This window comes from Eublepharis macularius, chromosome 1, assembly GCF_028583425.1.
Source record: "Eublepharis macularius isolate TG4126 chromosome 1, MPM_Emac_v1.0, whole genome shotgun sequence".
Classification (NCBI taxonomy): Eukaryota; Metazoa; Chordata; class Lepidosauria; order Squamata; family Eublepharidae; genus Eublepharis; species Eublepharis macularius.
The window spans coordinates 179,789,631-179,803,229 of record NC_072790.1 but is presented as its reverse complement, the minus strand read 5'-3'; the positions used below and the strand labels follow the sequence as shown (position 1 = coordinate 179,803,229).

Sequence of the window (13,599 nt, the reverse complement as noted above, 5' to 3'; positions counted from 1 at the left end):
TGCTGGCGAAATGTCAGGAACTACAATGCCAAGACCACGGCAATACAGCCCGGAAAACCCACAACAGCCATCGTTCTCCGGCCGTGAAAGCCTTCGACAATACATCGATTTTTATATTGAAACAAAACAAAACAAAAAGGCTGTCATATTATAGATCATGTCCTAGTCTACAGACAACAACAAAACAATCATGCATCCACTAATCCGTGGTGCTGCCATGGCACAAAAACATGCTAAAAAAGCACAGATCCGCATGGATCCTCTTGATTTTTAAGTGGGGCCACCCAAAATCCACCACACAATTATAGACAATGTCTTTTGCCACAAATGGGACCAAAAAAATCATTCATCCACAGCTTTGTGGCAGCGCCACAGCGCAAAAACATGGTTCAAAAGCATGGATCCTCATGGATCCTCTTGATTTTTACATGGGACCACCCAAAATCCACCATACAATCCCAGATCATGTCCATTGCCACTAATGGGACCAAAAAAATCATTCATCCACAGCTTTGTGGCAGTGCCACGGCACAAAAACATGGTTCAAAAGCACGGATCCTCATGGATCCTCTTGATTTTTACATAGGGCCACTAAAAATCCACCATACAATCCCAGATCATGTCCAACGCCAGAAACAGGACCAAAAGATCTAAAATATGACAGCCTTTTTGTTTTGTTTCAATGTAATAATCATATGAATTCATGAGGATCCGTGTCTCAGATTCATGTTTTTTCACCGTGGCAGCGCCAAATATTTTTGGATCTGTGTTTTTTATATTTCAGTCTGTGGACCTGGCTGTGATATGTGATTTGATGTTTCATTTGTGTTTTTCCTATTTAAAAAACCATAGGATCTGGGAGGATCCATGTGGATCCTGGTTTTACTTTCTTCCTGTTTAAAATATGCTTTTGGAAGACTGGCTGCTTGCTTTTAAAATCGGGTGGGGAGGAATGGAAGATTCTATCCCCTTTTTTTTTTTTTACTAAAGCTGACTGAAACATGTTGACGGGGTGTCTCTCTCTCTCTATTTGGAGAGGCAGGGACGGGTTAAAAACTCCCCCCCCCCGCTCTAAGTGCGTGTGTGTGTGTGAAAACGTCCCCTCTCTGAGGGGAGGCAGCTCGTCGCCGGGTTAAAAACTCCCCCCCTCTGCTCTAAGTGTGTGTGTGTGTGTGTGTGTGTGTGTGTGTGTGGTGAAAACATCTCCTCCATGAGGGTTGGCGGCTCATTGCTGGGTTAAAAACTCCCCCCCCCTGCTCTAAGTGTGTGGGGGGCTTTGGCCTCCCCGATCCCCGATCGGAAATGGGACTTGTTCGGTGTGGATCGGTGATCTGGGGTCGTCGCCAGCGTGGATCCACAAACAGCTTGATCGGTATTTTTTTTTTGATCGTGCCCACCTCTAGTAATGAGACAGGAAGCCTAAGTCTTGATTCAGGCCAGCTGGATGCATTGTCTTGAGCTTAGTTACCAGTTGCAATTCAGCAGTCTCTCTTTCTAATCCCCCTTTGAAATCCCTCTGCAGGATAACTGCTACTTTTAGGTCAGCAACTGCATGTCCTGGAAGGTTAAAAATTCCCCCCACTGGTTTTTGAATGTTTTGGTGTCTGATATCTTTGTTGAAGGGACTGGCCAGTTTGTCCAATGTAGAGTGGAGGGCATTGCTGATGGCATAGATCGCATTAGAGAATGAGCAGGAGTATGAACCTGAGATGGTATGGCTGATGTTGATGGGTTCACTGATGGTGTTGCTAGGATTTATATGAGAGCAATGTTGGCATCTTGGTTTGTTGCAGGTCTTGGTACCAGAGTCCATGTTAGTGTTAAGTAGTTTATCATTGCATGTGAGTAGTTGTTTTAGGTTAGCAGGCTGTCTGTAAGCAAGAAAAGATTGCACGCCACCCAGTGCCTGTGTTAGGGAAGTGTCGCAATCCAGAATTAATGGACTCCACTCCACTCACCAAAATGGATTTACAGATGGATTTCCATTCTAGCTTTATCTGAAGAAGTGAGCTGTGACTCATGAAAGCTCATATCTTCCCACAAATTTTGTTAGTCTTATAGGTGCTAATGGACTCTTGCTCTTTTCTACATTGCTGAAAGTTCCATCTGCAATGAGATCATTATTCTGTAATAGCTACTCTGATTTACAAGAAAAGAGCATGGTTGTTGTTTTACTTGATGACATGCTAGAAATAACTTATCTTCCTACAGTATGTCTTCTGGATTCAGGAGTTGCAGTGCATAAAGTAGTAGACCATGCCCTGCCTGATGCTGCTACCCTAATGTTCATGAACATACATTTACATAAAAACTCTTCACCCCATTCCTTTTTCAAGAGATTTAAAGTGAAATCCCAAGAAAAAATGTTCCCTTCTAAGCCCATTACCTTCAATGGACTGAGAAGGGTATAACTGCTTAGGAATGCTCTGTTAAGTTCTTGGGAGGGAAACAAACTCCCAAGAACGACAACTCTAGCAACTCATACAAAGAAAAGTTTAACAAAGTATTCCCAAAGATAAACAAAGAGAGATGAAATAGAGATTTACCATGGACAAGATAGATAATTCAAGAAAATCATGACTGAAAATCATGAAATCAAGAAAAAATGAGCAATCTGGTATATGAACTTGTGATCTACCAAGCAAAATGAGGTATTTATGGCAACAGCCTTTCAGAACCAGCATGATGTAGCATTAGACTAGGATCTGGGAGATCCATGTTCAAATCACCGCTCTACCATGGAAGCCCACTGGGTGATCTTAGGCCAGTCATTTTCTGTTTGCCACGATTGTCATTGTGAGGATAAAACGGATAAGGGAAGAATAATGTTGTAAGTTGTTATGAGTACCCATTGGTTAGCAAAGCTAGCTAGCTGACTATCTTACTAACTAAAATAAGGAGATTCTCAAGCACGGAGCAGGTGACAACACATAGTTGCTAGGCTGCATTTTGCTTGGCATGTCATAAGTTGTTCAAGCCTGGTATAGAGGCATTGCTAAACATAAATGTGCAATAAAAGAAAATCCATTTTCCCCACTCCAGGTCCAGACAAGTCACATTGGCAGGAATCCAACCATCTGCAAAATTTGCAGAGCGAGACATTTCTGCAAATCCCTCTTGTTGTAGCCCACTGAGCTCCCTGATGTTTAGTTCTTGGGACTTAGCATAGGGGGGAACATGGAGGTCTGCAGTGGAAGTGGGAAATCATCACCGTATACTTTTCTGTTTGGTTGGATCTAGGCCATTCTCATTTGTTGGATTAAATGTAAATGTGTTTAAGCTCTTTCAAAGAAGTTATAAATGTGCTTTTCCCATTCAGCGATCAACAGGCAACATAGAACTAAAGAATGGGATTGTATTGGGTCATGCATACACTGTGACATGGACTGCTGAGGTAAGAAAGGGGACGTTTCATCTTTGTTATTCTTTATTGCGTTATTCCCTCAACCTTCTTCCCCTTGTCAGCCAGCCTGCTGCTCTAGCTCTTTCTCTGTTTTCATAGATTAATTGCTTTTAAAGCCAGAAGGAAGTATTATATTGGTCTAATCTGGGTCCCCTGCATCACAGAAATGACATAATTTCATTCCTCCTTCCTGACATTCAGGGACTCTGTGGAGAAGTAAAAGGGATGATAAAGTTAGCAAGGTGACACAGTCAGCTAGTTGTTTCTCGGTGAGGTACCAAGAATGATGAATCCATGAGCTCATAATTAACACTCATTGGTTCAGCCACTGATGCCGCAGAAGGTAACTTGGAACAAGAAAAAAGGCCTCTAGCAAGTTTTAAGAGTACAAAACAAATTAAATGAATGGAGGCTTTTGTGGGTTCCATCTATGGAGTTAATTTAATTCTGATACATAAACTATTGATGCAAGAGCAAAACTGATCACATTAGATGCAATGTTGGTCTTTAAACATTTCAAGGTCCCCTCTCCACATCAGAAGGCATCTGGGGTTTGCTATTACTTTGTACATTTAATGAGCATTTCACGAAGTGATTTTTAAAGGGGTAAGGGGACTCATAAGAGTCCCAGTTGCAGGACTGAGCTGGTATCAGGAGCAAGAACACTCAGGCATTGCTGAGGCTCACAGCCTGTAGAGAGTCCACCACTGACTGAGATATTGGCACAGGGCAATGCCTGGCCACAGTGGAGGAAGCAGAACACACTCTGTTGTTTTGCTCCAGGCAGCTCTTCAGTTAGGAAATGGGAGGTTACCCCAAGGGCCTCCTCTATAACATGCTCTTCTACAAACAGTGGAGCTGAAACAGGCCAGAGATTGGAGCCATCTCTGGGTACTGGGGAAGAAAAGAGCTGCATGCTACAGAGGAGAGAAGGGGCTGCTATGGAGGGGCCCACCATGGAACCCTTGTTCCCAAAGGCTTATAATGGTAAAATCTTGCTGCTGTCTCTGGATGAAGGAGGGCCTACAGGAGGAGAGGGCTGCTAATGAGGAGCAGCTCTAGGTGGGCCTTACACAGCAGTCCTCTGGGACAGAGGAGCTGGCAAGTAGTTAGGGGCAGAAGGGGTGCTGGTGAGGGGAAGTGAGCACATCTGTGCTGGTAGGCAAAGATATTTTCACTGGTCTTAGTGGCCCCCTTCCCATCAAAAGTACCAGTTTTTTAAACTAAAAGTTATGGGTATGGTTCCTGAGCATCTGATGGGCAGGGAGTTTGACTTCCAGACCATCTGAGACGATATCCTGGTGAAAGCCAGCATGGAAGAGCTGGGTAGAGTATGGGACTAGGATCTGGTAGAATCAAGTTTGAATTCCCACTGCACCATGGAAGCTTGCTGGTGACCTTAGGCCAGTCACACACTTTCAGCCTAACCTACCTCACGGGGCTGCTGTGATAAAATACAGGACAGGAGAATGATGTCAGCTGCTTTGGGTCCCCATTGAGGGGAAATGTAGGGCATAAATGAAGCAAATAAGTAAGTAAATAAAGTAAGTATCACTGACCTAAAGAGCACAGCCAAAAGCAAACAAAGAACTGAGGAGTCAAAAACTATGGTAGGTTTTTCCCCCCTCCCTGGCTGGCTGGCAGTTCTAAGTCCTGAAATGTGAAGTGAGGGTTTAGCAGAGTTTTTGTCCTCTGGCTAGCACATCTCCCCCCAAAGATTAATGTGGATTATTAGAACCAGGCAGTGATTATTAGAACCACACCCAGTGATGTGTCATACTCTGAACCATACAACTTCTTCAGTGCTACACAGCTCCTATCTAAAAAGCACTTCAGTAAGGAATGAGCCACAATACATCATAATGAGCAGATTGCAGTAGGAGAGAAAGTTGTGCTGTTTGAGATCAAATGTGATAGAAAAACAGGGCTCATGAGGTGTTAAGCAGCTCTTAATTCACTAGTTTTGTAAGGTTAAACCTATAATGGCCAGAAGGTTCATTTACATTACAAATGCCTCCTTTCCACTTTTGCCTCTGCATGAACAATGACCAGTCATACCACATATTAAGCCTCTATTTATAACAAGAAAAATGCTCAAAGGAAACATCACCCTTGTGTGTAAAAAGCCTCACATGATGCAAGTTTACTGTTGAAGAAAGATGTGCATGTTCTTTTTCTTGATATGAGGCATGATAGAGTTGTACATCCCTTAAAGGATGATAGTGTAGCATCTTGGAGTTATGCTGACAACACAAAAAAGATGTGGCTTACTCTTCGTAACCCAAGACTGAGCTGCTTTAGCTGTTGGTAAGTAGTCTGTATACACTAAAGTGCAAGGTCAGGAGTTCAGCAGTGGATGAGTCATTTTCTTCACCCTCCAGGTTTATCCTTCCCAAGCTTAACCAAATGACCAAATATTAATATCATCTTCTAGTGTAGGGAGGGAGACCAGCGCTCAAAAGAAAGCAGAGGATTTATTGCAACCAGTGGTTCTACTTTCAGGCAACAGCAGAGCTCATGCCATCCTAATACCAAGAATTACAAAACAGAGGCCCTGGCAGACAATGACCTTAACCAAGCCTAGCCACAATCCTGTGCACACTTTCCTTGGATTATTGGGATTTATGTCCAAGTATACATGATAAGTCTGTTAAAGATAGAATGTTTTGGAGGTCTTACATTCATAGAGTCACCATAGGCCAGAGATGACTTGACGGCACATAACACACATACATGATAATGATTTCTCCCCACATAGCATTATTTCCCTTTGGCATTACTTGTTCTTCTGGGAGATGACAGTACAATCCTAAGCAGAGTTATACCCTTCTAAGCTCTTTGCTTTCAATTTCAGTAACCCTCATGAGCACATTCATACACATGCATACATACATACATACATACATACATACATACATACATACATACATACATACATACATACATACATACAGTGATGAGTTCCAAAGAGCTGTAGCCTGTGGGAGAAAAAACCAAAGGACATGAATTCTACTTTACATTTACAATGAAAATGTGATACAACCTCAGAGACAGCCTCTTAGAAGGGCTAGAATTAAACTAGCCATGTGTAGAATATAAGAATTAAAAAGTAGACCATAGCATTCACACACTATTATGATTGATCTGTTCTTAATACCTTTATATGAGCCTTGTTATTACAACTATAAAGTTAGGTAAGAAACTTTTATAATGCTGTTGCATTAATCATTGACTAGATATGGCAGAATACCAATGATAGTATTGGCTCAAAGTATCTGCCAGTATTTTCTCTTGACATAAGTACAGTCTCATTGTCAGTTCTAGGGATGGCAGTCCATGGCAGATAGATCCCCAAGCCCCTCACAGCAAGCAATCCAGTGCATTGGTTGAAATACTTTTATTTAGAGGTCCATTCAGTTCATGGGTACATCCATAGATGGAAAAGTTGGCAGGAATGATTATTCAGCAAAGGCACTATTGATATAGGGAGCACTATTCCCCCTCCCTTGGAGCATTTTGCATTTAGGCGCGAAAACCTAAGAAGTTACGTGAGAACACAATAGCTTAGTCTGGACAGAAAAAGGTAGAAGATTACAAAGAAATCAAAGTCTCTGTCTCCCCTGTGAAACGGTTACATTTCTGGTTGCAGCTGCAAGGTCAGTGAAGCATATTTTCGGAGATAACAGGCTGGTTACTTGTTCTGTGAAATCAGCATTAGCAAGCAAGGCACTTTCGGTTTTCGGCAGGCCAACATTGGCATGACTGTGTGACTACATTACAAAGTACAACAATATGAGCATGGCATGAGATCAGTACATGATATCAGAGACTATGTAAATGGCATGGATGTGTGCATACATGATAATCATTATCCTCTGGGATTACTCTCTAATCAACAGTAGCCAAAAGCTACAGTTCGTCTCATCTGTGAAAATGACCACAGTTTTCTCTGAGTGATCCCCTTACATATATAGGTTGTAGAAAACAGGATATGAGTCCAGTGGCACTGTAGAAACCAGCAAGATTTTCAGGGTCTAAACTTTTGAGAGTCAGATACAATGGGCCAGATCCAGTTGGAGGAGTTTGGAGAAAGAGCTGGCAGAGCAGCTGTTTCTTCATCTTCTCTTTCCTCAGACAGACAACCTACCATTTGTCCTGAAAATCCTCACAAACAAAGGAAACACTCACAAACAAAATATACCATGGTATGAAGTGCTACAGTACTAAGTGGGTATCGGGAAAAATCACCCCTCTCTTTCCATTGGCAGCTTGTGATTCTCACTCTGCACTGTGGTGTCCCACGTGGCAATTAATTTTGTTTGTGGGGTTCTCCTGAGGATTTTTAGAACAAACAGCAGGCTGCTTGGAAGAGGCAGGGAAAAATTCCACCATGCCAAATCCTTCTGCAAGTTTTTCCGCTGGATCTAGTCCAACATTTCCATGTTCTCAGCTTCTGCAAAAAGAGACATCTCAACAGAAGCAATGACCACAGGCTGTCTCTGTATGCAGCCTGGTTCATACTGAACTTCACACTCTCTTACAAGACATGAGATGATGCAGAGAAAAATAGAGGGGGAAAGAAAGCAACTTGCCTGCATGTGTAAATTGGCCTTTTCAAAGGGAGGAGGGAAACACTACCTTTGCTCTAAATGACGGAACAGCTTGGAATTTTGACCTGAGTTTTACTCTGCATCACCCTCCAGCTGCAGTGATGGTGGTGGTTGGATTTCTGCATGACATCACTCACCTTCTGGTTTTTTTATGATTCCACAATGCAGTTTCCCAAACCTGCTTTGGTACAATCTTTCCTGAAGGATTGTACCCAAAGCATATTGAGTATAATTTTCCCTCATGATTACCATTTCTCTCCCCCACCATTGGTAGGCTTTTTCTTAAAAAAGAAATCAATAGTAGGTATATTGTTATGAAAGCATAACATTATAGTGATCTACTGATTTTAAACAAGTCAAAAGCCTGCAAGTGGAGAAGGCAAGAGGGAAAGGATTAAGAATATCTCTGTGCAGAGGCTCTGTTGTCACCCTGAAGGCCTCTGCATTTGCAACAGCAATGAGAGCAAAATGGGGAATTGTCCTCATGTGAAAGCAACCTCAGGATATGTCATTAGGACTCCATGGTTTTATAAAAAGAGAATAAAAGCCCAGTGATTTTAAATGAAGCACAATATTTTGTGCTGACCTGGATAGCCCAATCTGATCAGATTCTAGAAGATAAGTGGAGTCAGCCCTGGTTAGTAGTATTTGAACAAGAGTCCAACAAAGAAGTCTACTACGCAGAGGCAGGCAATGACAAACCACCCTTGAACATCTCTTGCCTTAAAAACCCTACAGCAGGGGTCCTCCTCAGTTGGTGCCGCAGGTGTCATATTGCACATCAATGCCTTCCCTGGCACCCGCAAAGTGTTTTTTATAAAGTAGGTGGGTCTGTGGGGCTTTTGCCCAGCAGGACTTCTCATTGGCTGTACAGATTTGGAAAAAAATCACTTCTTTGGCAGCTACCACCACAGCACAAGGATCTTCACTGTGTGGCTGAAGGTAACCTGAATGTATGCAAGTAATTATTTTTCAACAATTTAGAAGGTATCTTGTTAATTAGAGCTTCTGCCTGAAATGTTGAAATTATTATTAGATTTTTGCATAACCTGACTCCCTGATATGTTAAGGTTGGTTCTGCCTCTTGCAGCAGCTGTTTTGTGGTTGTGCCCACCACCCTGTGTCAGAAAGAATTTCAAAGGTGCCTGAGACTCAAAAAGGTTGGGAAACCCTGCCTTTTGCGTTCACCATAAGTTGGCTATGATTTGATGGCAAAAAACCAGCAAACAATATTTTGTAAAGGCAGCTGAATGGCCTTGGTAGGGAAACACAGACTGATACTGAAGAGATAACATTTACGTATCTGCCAGGGGTAGAGCATCTTGTTAATATCATCCAGCTGGAAACGGAATCCAGAACTCATTGATTACATTCCAAGGTGACACGTCTTAAAATTTATGGCATATCTATCTAGGAGATTCTTACATGGTCAGATAATTCACTGCAGGATTTTTGTTTACACTATTTGTAGTCTGCCTTCCTCACTGAGCCTCCAGGCATGTTATACAGTATAAGTCAATGCATTCAACATGATGGGGAATCCAATGATCATATCATTAGGACTGTAGAAATCTTAAAACAACATGTTAAACAATGCAGAAATTATGTAGTAAGATAATACATGCTGATGGTGGAGAGTTCTGTCCAGTCATAGCTGACTTATGGTGACCCCAATGGAGTTTTCATGGCAAGAGACTATCAGCAGTAGTTTGCCATTGCCTGCCTCTCCAACCCTGGTCTTTGTTGGAGGCTCCCATTCAATTACTAACCAAGGCTGACTTTGTTTAGCTTCCAAGATCTGATGAGCAGGCTTGCCTGGGCTATCCAGGCCAGGGCAGGATCATACATATAGCAGTAGATAGTACATACTATACACAGTAGTACAGTCCATAATCTCTTTTCATTTATTAAAACATCATCTTGGATCTGTAGGGACCTTATCAGCTGAAAGATTATGCTCAACATCCTCCTCTAGGCAATTTTTCAGCACTGCTCCTGGAGGATATAGTGGCTGCAATTTTTAGGGCATTTTCTTTGGAGTAAACCCTGTTGAATAACATGAGAATTACTCCTACTTAGGATTGCTCTCTGAAATCCAGCTCATTAACAATGATACTACTACTATCACTTTTCCATTACACTACAGGAGGTCCAAGCTCTTCACTGTATCTTGTATACTAACACCCAAATGGCCCTGGTCTGTGGATAGTTAAATCTGGAGACTGGAACCATGAAGAGACAAGACAGATCTTCCTACACACCTGAAAAGTGCCCCTGGTTTGCAGAAAAATTTGAAATCTAAAAACAAACAAAAAAAATGGGGGGGGGGGTTAAAAGATCAAAAACAATAAAATGAGTTCTTGTACTTTAACCAGATGCCCTCTGTGGCTGTTGCTAGGCAACCATAACAATTCAGCCAATATTCCAGGTTTGGCTTCTGTCACTAAAAGTCAGCAGTGGGGGGTGGCAGGGCTCTTTCCAGGGCTGTTTTGGTCTATAAAGGAGGACTCATTGGAGTCAGGCCCAGCAGCAATCACCAGGTGACTTGATACCACGTAAGTTGCATGATTCACCCAGGCCTGTCTGCTTGTTACTGTTCAACTCACAGCAAAATGGTCTATGGACCAACAATTCCTAATGAATTACTCAATAAACTGCTCAATGTTACTCTCATGACAATAAAGTGCTACATGCTTTATGTTTTCAGAATTCATAAACAACAAGAATGCACAGACCCAATAACATAAACTCTCCCAAAAAGTTCACAGTCCCAAGAAAGTCTCTCAGGCAGTTTCAAGAAAAGTCTCTCTTCTTATTATTCTGCAGTGGTCCCTGACGAGTTCCGTTCTGGAGACAACTCCCGGGCAGGAGAATCCGCAGTAGGGATGTCGAGCTTGCAGGGAGAAAAGCATCCACAAAACTCTCAACAGGGCACAAGCTGTCCTGTTTCGGGATCTCTTTTTCAAGAGCATTGAAGGACGGTGGTTGTGCAGTTCTGAAGTTGTCAACTTACTCCTCTCAATCCAAATGGGAACCAGATGGTATCTGGTATCCCATTTGACAACTTCAGAACTGCACAACCACCATCCTTCAATGCCTCTTCCACCACTGTGTGGGCCCATAGGGCAGTGGAGGAGGATGAAAACGGCCTTCCTGCCCCTCAAATGGCCGCTGGTGGGGGGGATTCCTCCCACCTGCCAGCTGATAGTTTAAAGGGACCTGCCCCTTGCAAGGCAGGAAAGGGCTCTTTAAACTGTCAAATGCCCCTTTCTCTGCTGCTGCTAAGTGGCCAGAAAGGGGCATTTAAACCCCATGAACCACAAACCATGAGCTGGTTCATGAACTTGCCCCAGTTTGTGCCAGTTTGTGGTTCCTGGTTCATGAAAACCCACAAACCACAAATCTCATTGTTTGTTTTTTTTGTGGTTCGTGCCTGTCTCTAATTGGGACATGAGAAAAAAGGAGAACTTTTATGTTTAACATAAAGTAAGACGAAATTTGAAAATACTAATATTTGTTATGGAAAAAATCGGAAGCCTTCTTTTAGTTTATATATAGTTTCTTTTTTCTTTCTATGTATATTTTCTGTTCTGTTTGTATGGTTTGTTACTGTTTTTTTTTCTGCTAGCTGATTCTATTTGGCTAGTTTTGGGGTTATTGTATTTTTATGCTTCATCTTTTTTTGCTTCTATTTTATAAAACTCTTTTAAAAGTAAGAAATATAGTTGAAGATGGGGGGCAGGTGAAAAGTAAGCTGTTTACTAGGTTTGAAGGAGAGAAGGATATAGGGAAAGGTGAGCCAATGGAGGCTACCATGAGAAGAGAAAGAGGAAATAGCATGGGGAAGGAAATATAGGGAAAAGGGAAGTGCCCCATACAACTGGGCCCAACTCACCTGGCACCCTGTAACTGGGCCATAGAGAAGAGGCTGCTGGCGGGGGGCGGGGCAGGAAAGACAGGAGGAAAGCAAAGGTGGGTGGGAAGGAGAGAATGAAGCAGAAAAAGGAAAAGGGGCTATGGGGAGCAGGGAAAGGAAAGAAGGAATGGTGAGGAAGTCCTTGCAGGTCTCCACATCATCTCTGGTGACATGGCAGCCCCCAGTGGAGTTTTCAAGGCAAGAGACTAACAGAGATGGTTTGCCATTGCCTACCTCTGCATAGAAGCCCTGGTCTTCCTTGGAAGTCTCCTATCCAAATATTAACCGTACTTAGCTTCCAAGATCTGGCAAGATCCAGCTTGCCTGGGCTATCCTGGTCAGGACATTGTCATTTCTACATGTCCATATATTTTCTCCAGAACCCTTGTACTAACACATTTTTAACTACAGGAATTTGAAACTTTCCATCCATCCATGCCACAATAATACCCATTAATGACACTCTGCTGTCTTGGACAAAATTACTTCTCCCTTATGCTTCTTTCCCATACAGTGCAGCAGAGATGCATTGACCGTCATTCTAGGCATAGTTAGACTGCTTCAATGCCATTGAAGGCAAAGTGATTTAAGTTGCCTAACTATGCTCAAAGCCACTGTTTTTAGCTGCAGGCAGGCAAGGTTAAAAGCTAAAATAATTCTCTGAAGAATAAAGGCAAATTTGTCTGTATGGTTTTGTTCTCAGCTGAACACCCTAGACATTCAAGGTTATGTTTTTTTATAGGTACCATACAAGGACAGAAAGGAATGCTTAATCAGAATATGGAATCCTTGGGGCCACGGGGAATGGAGAGGACCTTGGAGTGATGGGTATGATAATGATTTTCAAGAATTTCTCATATAAGAAAGCTAAAACCTTTAGGGTCTTAGTGCGAGAATTGTCTTCCAAGAGTCCATTTTACAGCGGTTTATTCCAAATCACCTCCATTTGTTCTGACTGAGATTAAGTCACATCTTTCACTCCTGTCCTGTCTCACAAGCCCAGTATCACAATAGAGAATTATAGGCAATCTCAGATTTGTCCAGACCAGGTTTCTCATGAGCCATGGGTAGCTTGCTGGCTGCTGCAAAGTAGCTTTGACATCCCCTAGAAGACCCAGGAAAAGATCACAAGAAAATCAGCTCTAGGGTTTTTTTAAAAAAAGAAAACCTTTTATTTCATGATTTTTCTCTGAGCTGTTTAACTGGTTGCTTCCTTTTGCTGATCTTCCTAGTTCATATTCTGTTTCTAGGAGAGAAGAAAATTTGGAACATGCCAGTGTCTGTGGGTATGTTGGGGGTGGAGGGAGAGAAGTAGTTCAGGACATTTTTCATTATTCAGAAGTAGCTCTTATGAAAGAAAAGGTTAGTAACCCTGCAATGAAAGTTTCTTCTAGACATGCTGTTAAAGGCACAAAGCTTTTTCTGCTTAATTTTTCAAATATTACACATTTTGTGATACACATTTTTCAAGGACAGTTTTGTAGGGAATATTAGATCGTCGTCGTCCTTCTGTGCAGCCCCACATTGGGACTGCGCAGGCGCAGGCCAGCCGCGGAAAAGATTTTTCTAGCTTTTAGAGATGTGAAGGGGATGTTCGGATCCATCGCGCATGCGCGCCGGTGTTCCCGCCAATTTTGAATGTATATATATATATCCGAACGTCCCCGGCA

The 13,599-nt window shown here is 42.4% G+C and overlaps 1 protein-coding gene across 3 annotated transcripts in view; it reads left to right on the top strand.

Moving 5' to 3' along the window:
* Nucleotides 1-13,599, top strand: part of LOC129336141 (calpain-13-like) — a 148,111-nt gene that overhangs the window by 75,434 nt on the left and 59,078 nt on the right. For all 3 annotated transcript variants that reach the window (XM_054989364.1, XM_054989280.1, XM_054989199.1), the window contains exons 7-8: nt 3,320-3,394; nt 12,672-12,757. In XM_054989364.1, the coding sequence (XP_054845339.1) occupies nt 3,320-3,394; nt 12,672-12,757 (161 nt within the window). The remainder of the gene's footprint in view (nt 1-3,319; nt 3,395-12,671; nt 12,758-13,599) is intronic.